Source organism: Solanum lycopersicum, chromosome 4 (genome assembly GCF_036512215.1).
Source record: "Solanum lycopersicum chromosome 4, SLM_r2.1".
In the NCBI taxonomy this organism is placed as follows: domain Eukaryota; kingdom Viridiplantae; phylum Streptophyta; class Magnoliopsida; order Solanales; family Solanaceae; genus Solanum; species Solanum lycopersicum.
The window spans coordinates 68,247,129-68,263,114 of NC_090803.1; the positions used below are offsets into that span (position 1 = coordinate 68,247,129).

The 15,986-nt window shown below is 36.2% G+C and overlaps 4 protein-coding genes across 8 annotated transcripts; 1 reads left to right on the forward strand and 3 right to left on the reverse strand.

The window, feature by feature from the left end:
- The first annotated feature begins 657 nt into the window (after positions 1 to 657).
- On the forward strand, positions 658 to 5,187 carry LOC101244867 (protein PIN-LIKES 1). Of its 5 annotated transcripts, none has more exons than XM_010322185.4 (10): positions 658 to 777; positions 981 to 1,131; positions 1,199 to 1,278; positions 1,354 to 1,478; positions 2,385 to 2,506; positions 2,685 to 2,888; positions 3,420 to 3,512; positions 4,109 to 4,209; positions 4,473 to 4,711; positions 4,968 to 5,187. In XM_010322185.4, exons 2-10 carry the CDS (start codon positions 997 to 999, stop codon positions 5,090 to 5,092), a joined length of 1,224 nt encoding a protein of 407 aa, XP_010320487.1. In that variant the 5' UTR covers positions 658 to 777; positions 981 to 996; the 3' UTR covers positions 5,093 to 5,187. The 5 variants fall into 5 exon arrangements, with proteins under 5 accessions (XP_010320487.1, XP_069153595.1, XP_069153594.1 ...); XM_069297494.1 differs by having other exon boundaries at positions 703 to 777; positions 924 to 1,131; XM_069297493.1 differs by having other exon boundaries at positions 753 to 846; positions 924 to 1,131.
- A 264-nt stretch (positions 5,188 to 5,451) lies between these two features.
- Positions 5,452 to 7,400, reverse strand: CDKB2 (B2-type cyclin dependent kinase). The gene is given in 8 exon segments (NM_001246976.2): positions 5,452 to 5,757; positions 5,841 to 5,979; positions 6,064 to 6,133; positions 6,252 to 6,345; positions 6,438 to 6,549; positions 6,644 to 6,705; positions 6,800 to 6,941; positions 7,131 to 7,400. Coding segments are annotated over 8 exon segments (948 nt in total). The 5' UTR covers positions 7,367 to 7,400; the 3' UTR covers positions 5,452 to 5,664.
- Positions 7,401 to 7,953: 553 nt separating this feature from the next.
- On the reverse strand, positions 7,954 to 12,333 carry LOC101254298 (protein FAR1-RELATED SEQUENCE 5-like). Its single transcript, XM_004238587.5, has 2 exons — positions 9,858 to 12,333; positions 7,954 to 8,409 (listed from the first exon to the last, which is right to left on the reverse strand). The coding sequence occupies exons 1-2, from the start codon at positions 11,937 to 11,939 to the stop codon at positions 8,245 to 8,247; spliced, it is 2,247 nt and encodes a 748-aa protein (XP_004238635.2). The 5' UTR covers positions 11,940 to 12,333; the 3' UTR covers positions 7,954 to 8,244.
- A 1,538-nt stretch (positions 12,334 to 13,871) lies between these two features.
- Positions 13,872 to 15,704, reverse strand: LOC101254592 (mogroside IE synthase-like). Its single transcript, XM_004238588.5, has 2 exons — positions 15,054 to 15,704; positions 13,872 to 14,627 (listed from the first exon to the last, which is right to left on the reverse strand). The coding sequence occupies exons 1-2, from the start codon at positions 15,702 to 15,704 to the stop codon at positions 13,872 to 13,874; spliced, it is 1,407 nt and encodes a 468-aa protein (XP_004238636.2).
- Positions 15,705 to 15,986: the final 282 nt, after the last annotated feature.

The window sequence follows — 15,986 nt, forward strand, 5'->3', positions numbered from 1 at the left end:
GTGATCTTGATCATGATGGTTCTTGAACTTGATCTTGACTTCTTCAAATCTTGAACTTGAACACTTGAATTCTTGAATATGTAGAGAAATTTATGGCTTTTAATCCACAAGCTTTCTCTGTCTTCTTGTTTAGAGTTCTTGGCCTTCTTTTCTGAATTATGAGACCTCTATTTATAGTTTTAAATAGAGGATATTTGCAATTGGAATAGGACTCCCTTCGTCCAATCCAATTTAAGTGAAATATCATATGGGCTTTATGGAGCGAGTTTTAATTATATTTATATTTATTTATTTGAATAATTAAATCAATTCTATTATTTCATAATATTTATTTGGACTAATATATTCATTAATTTAATAAAATCCAAACAACTATATAAATTTATATTTAATAAATTTAAGTGACTACAATGAGTAGTAGGGGTTGGGGTGCTTCTTTTTTTTGAGAAAGTATAAATGAATGAAGTACTAAAGTTAATTATAGTGTCAAATGTCAACAAAGAAGAAAAAATGTAAAAATAAAAATAAAAATATTCTAACCTTTTCCCACACTTTACATAATTTTTGCCATATCAACATTTTGTATTTAATAGATACATATTTTAAATAATTTAAATTTTTAATTGCATAGAAGCATTAATTAAAATGTATTGTGCGAATAAATTTAAGAGGGGGGTGTTGATATAATTAATTAAGTATTGTAGGGTAGAGTAGTAGTAAATGATAAAGCAATTGTGAAGGTGGTAGAAGCAAAAGAGAGCACGACTATTGTAAAAGGTTTGTCTGTTTCCTAATACTATTTTGATGATTTCAGATTCATTCTGCCATAGGACATGACATGCATGTGTTCGTTTCTGCATCTCTCTCTTTCTAGTTCTACTTTCAATCATCTCCTTTTTCTGATCACCAAATATATTCTGCAGGTCACTGATTATTTTATTGAAAGACAACAACTATATATTATACTTTTTTTTATGTAGATTCAATTAATATTAGATGGGGCTGTTGGATCTCTTCATCACTGCATCAATGCCCGTCCTCAAAGTTCTTTTGATTACCGCACTTGGATTAATACTTGCTCTCGATCGTATCGATTTACTGGGACAAGATGCAAGAAAGCATTTGAATAATGTCAGTATATTTAATTATATTCTTTTCTTTTGATTCTGTAAGCTTAGTATACAACAAATATATGCAGATTGTATTTTTTGTATTGAATCCAGCCCTTGTCTCCAGCAACTTAGCCAAAACAGTCACATATGAAAGCCTCAAAAAGTTGTGAGTTATTCTCTAAAACCTTAATTTACACGTGTGTGTGTCTCTCTCTATCTTATTCACTACTTGCTACTGTAGGTGGTTCATGCCTTTCAATATACTCTTCACTTTTGTTGCTGGTTCAATTCTTGGTTGGGCAGTCCTTCAAGTTACAAGGCCTCCCCAACATCTACGTGGCCTGGTTGTTGGCTGTTGTGCTGCAGGTATGTTATGTAACAACATAACTCTATGAGGGACCTCACAAGTTGTTCTGTCCTGAATTAGAATTTATATGTGGAAAAACACTAGTTTTGGACAAAAAATTAATTGGGAAATAAAGATAGCTTGCTCCTTGACTCTCAATCAAGTCAGCCTGTTTTTTGACTAGCTAAATTCTGCTAAAGTCAGATCTTGAGATTTCAAATCCATTCCAATCTTCTTTTGCACCTTTCAACTCAACTCATAACAATTTCCTTATCAAAGTTAAAAGTAGATATACATAGCCTAATTATTTGCTGCTCTGCAATTCTGTGCCGAATGAGTCTCTCGCTGTTTAAAATGTGTGTGTTGGTTGGAGTATTTTCTTCAGATATGATACTATTTTACTTTAATTAATAAACAGTGAAAGGAATTGTGAGATTTCACCTTAAAGGTGTTGGAGATGGAAAGAAAGCAAATTGATTATTTTTCACACACTTTTAGAATCAATGTGAAAGCAAATTGATTATTTTTCACACACTTTTAGAATCAATGTGATGCTTTACCTCGGAATGAGACAGTATCATACCTTGTTTCTGTGTAATCTTTAATGTACGCAGTTTATTTCTTTAGTTACAAGTACATTTTGGGTCCTGGAAATGAGAAAAATTGTTACTGTTCACAGAGGTGCTGTTTGCGCTCACCTTGACTAGTTCACCTCATATCTGCTGCTGCCTACCAGCGGTAAATATGCCCGGCAACTTTGTCCACCAATTCTTAGACAGATGGGAATTAATCAACTAACTTATTTTAAATAATTCATGAAGAAATAGGATGGACAAGGATGCAAAAGAGCTCTCATGTACAATGAGATGAGTTGCTTCTCTAGTATTCAAGTAATATAAAATTACCATTTTACTTTGCATGGACAGGAAACTTGGGCAACATGCTTCTCATTATCATACCAGCTGTTTGTAAAGAGAAAGGGAGCCCTTTTGGGGATCCTGGTGTTTGTCATACATATGGAATGAGCTATGCTTCACTTTCGATGGCAGTACGTGTCTCTTAACAACTTTAATTTGTTTTGGGATTTTATTAAATTATTACAAGGGTATCCAACATTAACTTTATGGCATTAATACCTTGTATAAACATGAATCCCTTTCTGGCAAAATCAATGACTTTTGATGCCAAGGAGATCTGATGCTTTCCTGGTGACTGTTCTACTTCAGGTAGGGGCGATTTATCTATGGTCTTATGTTTATAATATTGTGAGAATATCATCAAGTAGGAGCTCAAAGGAAGTTGAGATTAATGATTCCTCTACCAGTATATCTTCAAGAGAAGGCTCTATATCAACAGAATCACTACTTCCGGCAAAGGCCCCACCAGAACAACTTGGGCTTCCTTCCACTAGATTTGATCACAAAACTCAGGTTGATTATTGCTCCACATCTCAGTCTTTGATATTACAGGCAGAAAATAAACTAACTAGGAAAAAGATGTTTGCATATGAATAACATGATCAAGAGAGGCCCTCTAGGACTGGTAGATGACTAAATGGAGATGTTGAAGTAAGATAATCTTATAGCTAGAAGTTGTTGTAAAGGATTCATCACATGAGCTATGACACATAATGCTATGCAACATTAGTGTTCAGAAACTCTGCTGAGATTATGCCATATTAGATGGTTGAGATGGTGCACTACAGTTTTGAGTTTAAATGATGCACTCTAGTCTCATTATTGATTGTTTGAGGATTCTAAGAATCCGATTCAAATACCAGATTTCACTTATTTTAAATTGAGGTTTTCACATCAATTAATTTGCTTAATGTTGGATCTACATAAATATGAAGATGCTCTCTGCTTAAGCATAATTTTTTTCCCACAAGTTATTTACGTATCATAATAAAACACAATTATACATCAATTTATGATATACTGATGTTTGTATTTTTGTAACAGGCCCACCTTGCTACTAGACTAAAGCAGTTAATGGAAAATGTTTCAAGGAAGATCAACCTGAAGAGGTTATTGGCCCCTTCTACCACTGGAGCGGTATTGTTCTATTGCTGTTCCTTTTTCTGAACTTGTTTATATTGTACAATTGTCCTAATTCTAGTTTAGTGCTTCTAATAAACTGTGTCTAAACGGAAGACACGTTGAAGCTTTTTGGTCATGCAGTTGCAACTAATCAATTACATAAAACCTCAAACCTATTTTTTACGGAGTAATAGCAAGGCATGTTTTAAACCTATCCACCCCGAAAAAATTTCTTATTACTTCTGTTCTTAAAGGGTTCTTCGTACCAAGGGTTGTCTTTTGGCAACCATCAATATACAAGCTCCTTGTTTGTAATTTGTAGGGTGGTTTTCAATGTGTACTAAAGTCTGTAAATCCTTGATTATTATAGGCATCTGTAGCTGCATGAGCACACTTACACCCATAGGAGTAGTTCATTGATATCATCTATCATTATGTGGTTTCAAAAACAACTAGACACATGACTTAGGTTAGGAATTCTTCTTTGGCGATAAAAAAGACCATTCTACGTTAGCATTTTATAAATCTCTAGACATTAGCAGTCACCAGTATCTACATTTTAGTTGCACTTGCGCACTAATAAGTGGTCAGTGTATTTTATTTTTTTACAGATTGCAGGTTTTATAGTTGGACTTGTACCTCAGATGAGGAAGTTGATGATTGGTGATGTAGCTCCTTTACGCGTAATTGAAAATTCAGCTATTTTACTAGGGTATGACACAACTACTAGTTTGTGTGAATAGACTAACAATTGGTTCATACTTCGAGAATCAATCAAAAAATAAAACTGCTATACCTTGAGAGTGCCTGCATAAAATGCAATCGCTTTTGAATGCCATTTTGCAGTCGTATATGATATGATTTCTAGCTGTAGATCAATCTGGAGATAATGTCACAAAATAACAACTTGTGCTACTTGGTCACATCACTGAATGTAATCCATTAAGCATCTTTGACTTGTTGAAATGATTGCAGGGATGGAGCCATACCACTTCTAACACTGATCATGGGCGGTAACCTTTTGAAGGGTTTGACCGGTTCAGGGATTCAGAAATCCCTACTTCTTGGCATTATTGTTGTCAGATACATTGCCCTGCCTCTTATTGGTATCGTTGTAGTCAAAGGAGCTATTCGCTTGGGCTTGGTGCAACATGATCCATTATATCAATTTGTGCTTTTACTTCAATTTGCACTTCCACCAGCAATGAACATTGGTATGACATTCAGCTAGTTATTATCTTTCCTGTTCTTTTCGTGTTTTTTTTTGGCCCGACCACAATTTCAAAACCGTAAAGATCCCTATGTTTGCTCTGCATTAATTTCAAAACCGCAAAAAAACCATATGTTTGCTCTGCATTCAATGGACAAGACAATTGGTTTTGACAGTAACCACTTGTAGCATTAAAACAATGTGTCTGTTGCATTACTAAGTCTTAGATGAGATGACACAATTCTTGTTTCACTTGGCAGGCACCATAACACAGTTATTTGGAGCTGGTGAGAGTGAGTGTTCAGTGATTATGTTTTGGGCTTATGCATTGGCTTCAATATCGCTTACTCTGTGGACAACATTCTTCATGTGGCTTGTATCTTAACTTCATTTTTTTTTAATATCAGACATAAACAAGTTGACATGTCTACCAGTGTACTATGATAACGAAAATCAGGAACTAAAAGTTTAACCTTGTTAGATGTGGTCATTAACATGCTCTAAGTTCAATGAAGATTCTTTAGTGTCGATTCTTCAAGCAATGCTCATTTTGCAAGGAAAAGTTTGTTTTGGAGCCTAGATGGCGAGCGCACGACATGTTTCAAGTGTTGACAACATTATTAATAACATGACCCGCTAACACAGTTGCTTCTCTAAAGCAAGCCATTCTTGGAGCGGAGAAGACATGTTGTAAGATAATAATCAAAGAAAAATAGAAGTAGGCACAAGGCACTTTGAGGACAATTTACAGCAAAACACCCCAAGTAATGTGATAGCAAAATATATCATTGCACATAGTTGTGCTTACATTGATCCAGTTGATATTAAAAGAAAAGGTTTAGAAATGAAACACATCATCATACTAATTGATACTACTATTAAAAGATGCTTGAGAAAAGCAATAAAAGCTTGCGATAGAGGTTAGACGAGTTTTGTTGATCAAATTGCTGACTTTTTTCAGAGAGGAGTTTTGTCGAGATCATCAAAATAGGGATGTTCCATAGCTTTCTTAGCTGAAATCCTCCTAGACGGCTCATAATGCAACATCTCCTGCAAACACAAAGTGTTCACACCTTAAATCATCCACTCATTCAAACAGTCAGACAATCGTAAAAGAAAAAAGAAAAACCTACACTGAGAAGGTGAATCCCATCTTCATCAAGACCAGGGACAACGGTTGAGAGTGGCTGTGGTTTCCACTGGGGGTATTCATGCCAGTTAACTAACTTGCTCACCCCAGGCCAGAGTTCTTCATTAGGAGTACCTAGCAATCTGCACCGCAATTCTGTTAAGATTAGGATAGTGGAACAGGTGAGGAGGAACAAAACTCAAAGCTAGTGATTTTTAGCTCTAAACCTGAAAATGTGAAGCAGTTGTTGCAGCTCAGAGTCTCCTGGGAAGAGGGCTTGGTTTGTCACTAGTTCAGCTGAGGTTGAAAACAAACCACAAAAGAAAGAACAATTATAACTCCATGCTTAGTATATTACACAACCTATAAGGAGGAAAAGATCATTCGGAAGAGGAAGGATGAATAAGAGTTTTACCAAATATACAACCAACAGACCACATGTCAACTGCTGTGGAATAATGAGTAGCTCCAAGTAGAACCTCAGGGGCTCTATACCACAGGGTTAATATCTGAAGGAAAAAGGGAATATTTTCACATACAGGGGGGATCTAAAGAGCATAGATAAATGAGGATAGCTGCTGCAGCAGAAGAGTAAAATTACCTCATGTGTGTACTTCTTAATGGGCAGAGTATAAGCTCTGCCAAGTCCAAAATCTGCTAATTTGAGCACATTCGTCTTACGGTCCATCAGAAGATTGTGTGGTTTCAGATCCCTGCAGCAACAAATAAAAAAAAGTGACAAAACGACCATGAAAAGCGCATATTTATGAGTTTGTGTATGACCAAAAGGTACAAGTGTGGCTTTACCTGTGCAATACACCATGGCCATGGCAGAAAGCAACCCCTTTGCAGAGCTGGTACATCAAGCTCTGTTTCAAAGAGCACAAATTTACTAAACATTAAACTGCAGAGTCACAAATGTGTGAGAAGTAGCATACAACTCCGATAATTTAGACTACAAACCTTTACAATTTTAAGGGGCATAGTTTCTCCTTTTGCACGGAAAGTACGAATAAATTTCTTGACATCAGTATCCATGTACTCAAAGACCAAGTAAAGAACAGTCTTTCCTTCTTTGTTCTGCCCTTGTTTAACATCCATCAGCCTGGTTATACAATGATAGGGCATCGTATAAAAACGCAAGATACAGATATCAATAACAAACCTAAAGAGTGAAATATACAAAACTAATTGAAATAGATATAACCCGCACCAATCAGATAGAAACGAAATCTCAATTGAAAGTAGAACAAAAAAAAAAAAAAGAACCCTAGAAATTGAGTAAGAAGGATACCTGACAATGTGGGGATCCCTTGAGAGCATTCTGAGGAGTGAGATCTCACGGAGAGTAGTTGGAGGAACACCTTCTTCGTCCTCATGAAGCCTTGTCTTCTTCAGTGCAACAATCTTGCCAGTAACCCTATCTCTCGCTCTGTACACCTTTCCATAGGTACCCTCCCCAACCTTCTCCAGCTTCTCAAATGCCTCCATCGCCGATACACTCTTACCAGCATTTTTAGCAGCCTCCATTTCTTCACTCTCGCTGTGTTTGTGTTTGTGCGCTTCTGGGGTTTTCTCTGATGGAGCGTCTGTGTGACCCGTTTTATATACTGAACCGCCCACATCTTGCACAACGGCACCATTTTTGAATTTCAAACGAGATTCCTAATTCCATAACTACCCCTCTAATTTTCGAATTCTCTATACGTAATTTCTTTCTTTTTTCCTTTCTTTAACACTTTACGGGAAAATTATCAAAATGTTCCTTATTGGATGGAGTTTGATTTCATTTGGTCCTTCATATATAAAAATAGTTTCCAATTGTACACTAGCTATCAAACTACAGTTATTATCCAATTCGATTTCATAATCTTTTATCTTAAATTTAGAGTCTTTCGATTTGAAGAAAATTATAATTTTATGGGGAGTGAAAAAGAGTAGGCTTATCTTTCTTCTGAAACACAAGTTGTTGTGGATCGAAGGTTTGAGTTATGTAAAGATAAAGTGACATTTATATATTATCAATTATTAAAATACAAGTGTGTACTAATATAATGAAAGAGTAACCCGTATTTGTACTAGCAGAGACAGTGGAAAAGAGAATGCAAATACATGAGTTTCCCGACCGACCGATCAATGTTTCACATATTTATTTGTTCAAAGAACCCTTCTTTTACAAAATACAGCTACTCCTCGACATAAATAAATCAATACTAAAAGGCCGCTTAGCAAATACAAAACCACTTCATACACGTACAACACCTAGTTACCTCCTTTACCTAAATACAGCTCTAATTCAACCCCATAGACGGAATCACGAGAGGCAAAAAGTACTCGAGATACTTTGGGAGTCACAAGTTTCTCCACTGGTTATATATATACAAAGACTTTGAAGTGCCTTCTATAGCTCAAGTTATTCGATGAACCCTCATACTCTGCACCTTCAAAGATATTCTCAGCTTCTGCTCCTCCATTTCGCTCAAGATACTCAACAATTTTGCTCGATAAGCTTCACAGGTCTCAGTTGCATATACCACAGCAGTCGTTAATTCCTTAATTTTCTCATCTTCACTCTACAAAAGGTAAAAGAAATGCTCAGTGTCAGTTGCACACTCAAATTAGTAATGCATGACTGGTAAAAAGAGAATCAGAAAACTATTATTGAACTACTATTAGGGAAATCTAGTTGACAGGATTTACTTTATAAACCACAAGTCAGAATTGCTAATGCGAAGGTCAACTTTCTTATTCAACTCATAAAATTCATAGGAATTTTAATCATTAGACTAATTCACAATTTTAACTCATAAGTAGCAACAGAAATTCATATGACCTTCAAACACTGACAATGTTAATTCACAATCTAAGAAATATAGATTTCATAATACTCTCAAGGTCTACTGATACCAAATTAAAGTAATGCATGTGAAGATGTGACCACTGAATATCTACAAGGTGCCAAGACGCAAGAAGCAAAATTCATTAATCATTTGGTATGGGCTTCTGGAGACAAGAAAGAAACAATTCACTCAGAGTCACTTGTTCAGCAGCTATCAAAGATTCAACATCTCTTAGTTGCAAACTGCAACTGTGGAATTTGTTATATTTTTAAAAAAGAAAAACAGAAATAACACAAACAATGAAAAATCAGAGACCAAAGCACAAGCAGATGACTTATGATCAGAACCTTAAGGGGTGCCATGATTTGAGCGCTGAATCTTTAGCAATTGCAAAAGTTGGCTATCCTAATAAAATGGAAAAAATGTAGAGCCGACACTTCTGTTTTCCTAATGAGCATTTTCTAAGTTGCTCGGACTCTCCAAAAATGATGCCACACCCGTGTTGAATCCTCCAAAACTGCACTTCTTTTGAAGGGCCTGACACACACCTGATGTCATTTCTGAAGAGTCCGACAAACATCAAGCATTTTGACCTCTTTAAATTCTCAATGCAGACAGATTTAGGCCCACTGTGTTCCCCCCACCCCCCTCTCCTTCCTCTTTGCAATAAATCTTGTGAATGCCGCTGCCGCTGTTCCTTTTTCTTTTTGTATAGCAATGGTGACAGACCAATTTGAGAGTGTCTTGACTATTTCATGCGGTACCACTGTACCAGCACCTTTCACTAGTGCAAGTACAGGGTAATTCCTTCCGCAAATAGCCAACATTTTTTACTCTTGGGATTCGTACCTTGTAATCCTATGATTTTAGTTCCATCTTCACTGACCACTAGGTCATGCCTTTAGGTGCAGTAAAAACCATAAATTCGTGATGCAGTAACTAATATATAGAAGTTACAATGTACAATTTAGAAACACAACATACAATATAGGTAAAAGATTTAGGGATGGACGATCTCTCTGATTTACTTCCACTTCCATACCAATGCTTAATCACCAAGAAGGAAGACAGAATTAATACAAACTTGTGGTAAGACAAAATGCATGATATAACACCAGCAGAAGGAACATCCCACTAATTTATGGATGGAGAAGAAAGAGTTCAAAGAAAAAAAAGTTTACCAGCAAGCTGGGATCATCACAATCAGTTTGATTTCCATTCAAGTTGAATTCCTTTTCTTTGTTCATGTCTTGACTCAGTGGCTGTGCTGGAGTACCGCACATAGCAGCAGCAACCTTCTTGGAAGCTTCACATAAAGCATCCAAAGCAACTAGGTACACACTTTTCGAATCCACTCCTTCTTTGACATAATTAGTTGCTTCTAGGCTCAACTTTTCAAAGCGATCAGTGAAAGAGTCGTTATGGCTACTTGGTAATCCAAGTTTGTCTTCATCCAATAAAACCTCGCTCTTGGCTTTTCTTGTCCAACGTTTTAGTACATAATGTGATAGGAGTCTCAGAACATTTTTCACTCTAAAAACAGCTAAAATGTGCCTACAAAGAATACCTGAAAAATCAAACAATTGGCAACTACAGCTAGCTTTCTTCTCAACGACATTATATTGGACATAATGTACTTTATGGTCTTCTCCAAATTTTACTACTTGAAATATTACATCTGATCCTGCATCATTAATTGAAGTTGCAGGATAAGCCAAAGTTTCCATTAATTCTTGTTGGAACATCAAAAATATTTCCCTAGTATAAATGTTAGCTGCTTGTTTTTCCATGGGGGATGGGGTCTTCAAAATAGGAGCAATATTTATGGTATCATACTCCGCCTTCACCTCCTTCTCATGCCTGCTTGCAATAGCTTTTTCATACTGACTCATGAGGATGTGAATGTTAGTCGATGCATCTATATATCCATCGAAGAATGAGCTTGTACTATCACTAGTTTTAGCAATAGATGTATCTCCAAAGAATGTATCTCGAAGGTAAACTGGAACCCATTGTTGTCGAGCATCGTACATTGACTGAAGCCATTCATCATCTATCAGATTGTATCTTCCAAGTAGGGATCCCCAGCATAATTCAAACTCCGCAATTGTCTCAGTCAAGTTGACACATTTCTGAAATTCTGCTTCAAAAGTGGGGAATGACTGGATTGAGTGTGAGAGCCTCTCCTGTGCTTCTCTAAAAATATTGGATTTGCAGAAGCGGTGGCGAGCGCCTGGAAATACGTCTAATATGGCTGACCTGATGATCCTATCATGATCTGAAGTTATAGAAATAGGATGGCAACCAGACATTGCAGCAAGCCAATTTTCGAATAGCCAAATGAATGATGACTCTGATTCATTGAGAAGCAGGGCACAGCCAAATAAAACAGGTTGACAATGATGGTTTACTCCTATAAATGGTGCAAAAGGCACCCGGTATCGGTGAGTCCTATAGGTGGTATCAAATGTAACTGTATCTCCAAAATAAGAGTAATTCTTTCTAGAGGTTGAGTCGGCCCAAAAGATGTTTCCCGATGAACCATCTTGAACAGCATAAAAGAAATCAGGATCCTCAGACTGCTTCTGCTTTAAATACTCAAAAATATAGTGAGCACCACTCCCTAGAGTCCTTTGCCTGCTTTGGTTCATATAATTCTGGCAATCAACTTTTGTGAAACCAACGTTATTAAGCCCACCAGATTGCTTTATTAGGACAGACATAACACCAGTAGCGCCTAAACCAGCAGCTTGAAGAGTATCAATCAAGCTGCGGGCAGGACCAGAAACATGCCTATGTGATCGAATCAAGTGGACTTGATCAGGGGGTACAAGCTCATGATTATGGTCCTTGATGAATTTAGTAATAGCCCACTTACCAGAAGTCAGTTTCTTTACAGTCAAGTGAGCCTTACAGCCGACCCTAGAGACAATCCGCTGTCGTTTGGGTTTGTGTTGAGCACCATTATCAGGCCTAGGGTTAAAACCCTCTTTGGAACATACCAATTGGCGGGTACTAATAGAGTTATCACGACGTGAACGTCGATAAGCGCTGACCCGAGTGCCAAACCCAACTCTGCGGGCATAGGAATTGTAGAAAATCCTAGCAGCCTGCTCGGATTCGAATTCCATGCCCTCGTAGGGTTCTAAATCGGAAGAAGAACACTGTTGTCCTAAGTCTACACCAGAAGCATTGAGGTTATCTTCTTCTTCGGCAGAACACATATCGAACTCGTTTTCCAAAATTAAGGGTTCAGATTCCATAATGCGCAGAAAAGAAACAGAAACCTACTATCGAAAAGTTTTGTTAGAGAGTAGAGAAAATATTATTGACTAACCCGCAAGAAGAGGGAGAGAGACCAATTGTACAGCGCGGGCTTTTGCATGGGCATGGCAACCTCCTCCAAACTCAGCAAAAATGGCGACCTTCGTCTTTCCTTCAAAATTTTGACCTTTTTCCACGTTCTTTACTTTACAGAAAATAGAGAGCTTAAATTATATCTCAAAATTAAATTATCAAATTTTTATGCTTCTCTTAGATATCGTCAAAAAATTATAAAAATATGAGTGAGTATCAATAAAAGTTTTACTACATAATTTCATTAGCAGAAGTTCCAAAAAAAAAAAAAATTTTTTATACACCATTACTTCCTGAAACAAAAAAAATATTTGGAAGGTGTAAGAATATATAATATGTTCTTTTTCTCATTTAGTAACGAAAAGAAGTTAAAACTTCAATATTTGATTGACCCAAAAATATTAATTATGTCTCCCATTCGAATTTCATTCTATATTTATTAGAAGCGGAATTCTCCACCAAACGCTGCTTCTAGCATATTTAATTAAGAAGAAACATATTCAGCTAATAATACTTTTAATATTAAATTTCATGAAAAATAATTGAAAAAAAAAGTCAAATTTAAAAGATTATGCATAATGCAAAACTCAATTACGAAAAAGTTGACGATAATATTTTTGATGTATTTAAGAATAATAATTACGAAGGGATGCTTAATTTTTGTGATATTTGTTAGTTTTCTGAAAATTCAAGTAGAAGGATAAAATCGTTCACTTTTAAATACTTGAAAGATGTTTTTTGCTAAGAATGATACTTTTAAGATGTATGGTAAGTTTTGGGTATAAATTAAGGATGATTTTATCCAAAAACTGTGACCGTAGCAAAGTAGGATTTTTTTTTTGATTAATCATCAAATAAAATACCATATTATTCATTGATACACCATTTTTTTAGGGGGGGATTTATTAAAATGGACAAACTAATTAGTGATCTTTAGTACAAATTAGGTTAAAATATATTTTTTCTCAATAGTCCCAAATTTTTAACTTTTACACTTTAGTTATCTTACAATTCCAGTAGTTTTTCAAATAACTTTAGTAGTTATTCAGACAATTTTAGATCACTACAAAAAATATTCTTAGTTTACTCCTTTTATTAATATTAAAAATTTAAAAAGTAAACGAGGTCCACTTATCTTTTTTTTAATTGAAAATTTTTGAGACACTTTTTTTTCTTCGTTATTAGCGGTAGATACAAAAGGAAGAGGCTATAATGGAGTCTGTACAAAGGAATGAATCCATCAGGGAGCTCGTTTGAGTTACTAGTCTACTCCATAACAACGTTTTTTTCATCCCTCGACAATTTAATAATTTTCCTGACTATTGTATCAACAACCTAGGGTGCAGACATCAAGATCAGTCTAGCAATGGTTGAATTAGTCTCAAACACCACATTTGTGAAGCCATTATCTCTAAATACATTAATTTGAAAGAATAGCAACACATAAAATCACCTTTGTAGCATTTCTAAACACCACAGAAGCCTGGATTATCTCTGAATACATATTAGTTTGAACGGGTAGCAGCACACATTAAGTCACCAGCAGCATCTCTAAACACCACAGTAGCACCACTCTTACTTGGATTAACTCTTGATTACAAGAACCAAAAAATATCGAGACAAACAACATTGTCATGATTGCATATGTTCAAACTTCAAAAACCTACTTAATCTTTGCATTTGATTAGTAGTTTAATACAATGTTTGATTGCTCCATTTCGTTTTCCTCGAGTATATACACGCATAAGTAATATATTATATATTATTATATATAATGTGAAGCAGCACCAGGACCATTTAATCAAACATAGTATATAAGTCAGATAAATTGTGCAATTTCAGTTGTAGTTCGATCTGTGTCTCAAGTAGGCAGGATCAAGCTGTGAAATGAAGTCATCAATATGCTTGTCTGAACTTCCACTTGTGTCAATTGCTTCCTTAGCCAATTCTTTCAAGCTAGTAATATTCTTTCTAATTTCTTCTCCTCTCTCTCCTTCTAAAACTTCCCTGATGCACCTGTATATCTCTTCACTTGCAGTGACACCTTTTTCATCCTCATTTGCTTTAGCTATCAACCCTACACTCCAAACTTTCTCAAGAAAATGCGCGTTGATTATTTGGTCTAAAATTTGAGGCATTGCAAGTATAGGCACACCGAAGCTTATTGCTTCTAAGGTTGAGTTCCATCCACAGTGTGATATGAAGCATCCGATTGCATGATGTGCTAGTACCTCTATTTGTGAGCACCATGTCACAACCAATCCCTTACCTGATGTCTCTTTACTGAAGTCACTGGGAAGCTTACTCTGTTCATCAGGTTTCACCACCCATAAGAACATAATGTTGCTTTGCCTGAGAGCATCAGCTAGTTCTGTAATTTGTTCTGCACACAGATTTGCTGCACTTCCAAAAGAGACGTAGACAACTGATCCAGTTTTCTTACTGTCAAGCCACTCCATGCAATTGCTATAATTTGGCTTATGAATATTGAAGCCATACTCGTTATCATTTTCAACTCGTTTGTCAAGATAAAATGATGGCAATGTTGGACCTATCGTTACTACATTCCAAACTTTCTTCATCCAATTGACAACCTAAATTCAGATTAATTAGCTGAGTGAGTCAAACAATTCTTATTCCTTAAAAATCAAATATATAGCAAATGTAATTTGGCTAAACAAAGGACTTGGTGATTAGTAGCTGGTTCAACAAGAGCAATTTCATCTTATTGGCTTGCTCATTCAACTCATTTGAGTAAAGCCCGTCTTCACTATGTCCCTCTTCCCCACCTGTCCCAACAAGTTAAACTTGGTGCTGAAAAATTCCAGCAAGTTAAAAGCTTTTAAAGCTTGATAACAACGTGCGTTATAGGTTCTTTAAAGTTACAGTTCTTTGACAAAGAAAACAATACATTACTAGCCTGAAATATTATTGGCTTCTTTTCCCCAAGTCTGGCGTGCATATATAATCAAGACTAGCTAGAAAAGATTGAAAGAGCAAATGAGATATGGTGTACCTACCTCTTCTTCCAACTTATCAAATGAGTTAAAGAGGACCCAGTCTGCCTTTCCGAAGTTGTCAAACTGGCCAAGTATGTGAATGATTATTGGGGGATACCGACCAGTGCTACAACCAAGAGATGGCAGATCCGGAAACCTGAGCTTCGGCAATCGTGTGACCACCGGAAAACTAAGCATGGAAAGAGGAGTCTTTTCATAAACCTCACAGTACATGGGATAGTAGGTAGCAGCAGTAGCACATGATTGAGTGAAAAAGGCTGCGCCAGCTATGCCCAATTGGGTACTAATTTTGGAAGCCCAGGGAATGTTAGCATCATAAACAAGGCACTTAACAGGATGTTCATGATCCAAGATGAATCTGGTGAGGTTTGTTGAGCCACTGGCCTGGAATCTGTCTAGAAATCCTTTGAAACCTCCAGGACCCAACACCCCGCCTTGGGAGCAATCATCATAAATAGATTCAAAAGTGATCATGGAGTAAGATAAAGTAGCTTTCATGGACTTTGCATTGGAGAGTGTGGTGGCTACAGTGATTTTGATTCCTTTGGAAGCCAGGCGTTTTGAGAATTGGAGCATCGGATTAATATGGCCCTGTCCCTGATCTGCTAGAACTACAATATGATGTGATTTCTCAACTCTTCCTTGATCCATTATCTATCAACTGCAAACCAATTTGCCAAAAAATTGATGTTATTATGACAAACTACTACCAGAAGGAAAGAAGAGGCCAAAAGTCACGACTTTTTCATCTTTTATGATCTTTGCTATGACATCAACAGAGCCAGCAAGCAAAATTATGAGTCACATTGAATAGGACCTTCTATGCAATATCCGTTACACTAGAAATAAAAGAATCTTCTACAACCGTCCGTGTCTTTTCTTATTGAAAATGTAATCAATAGGGCAGTTGTTATATTTGTTGTACATTTAAGC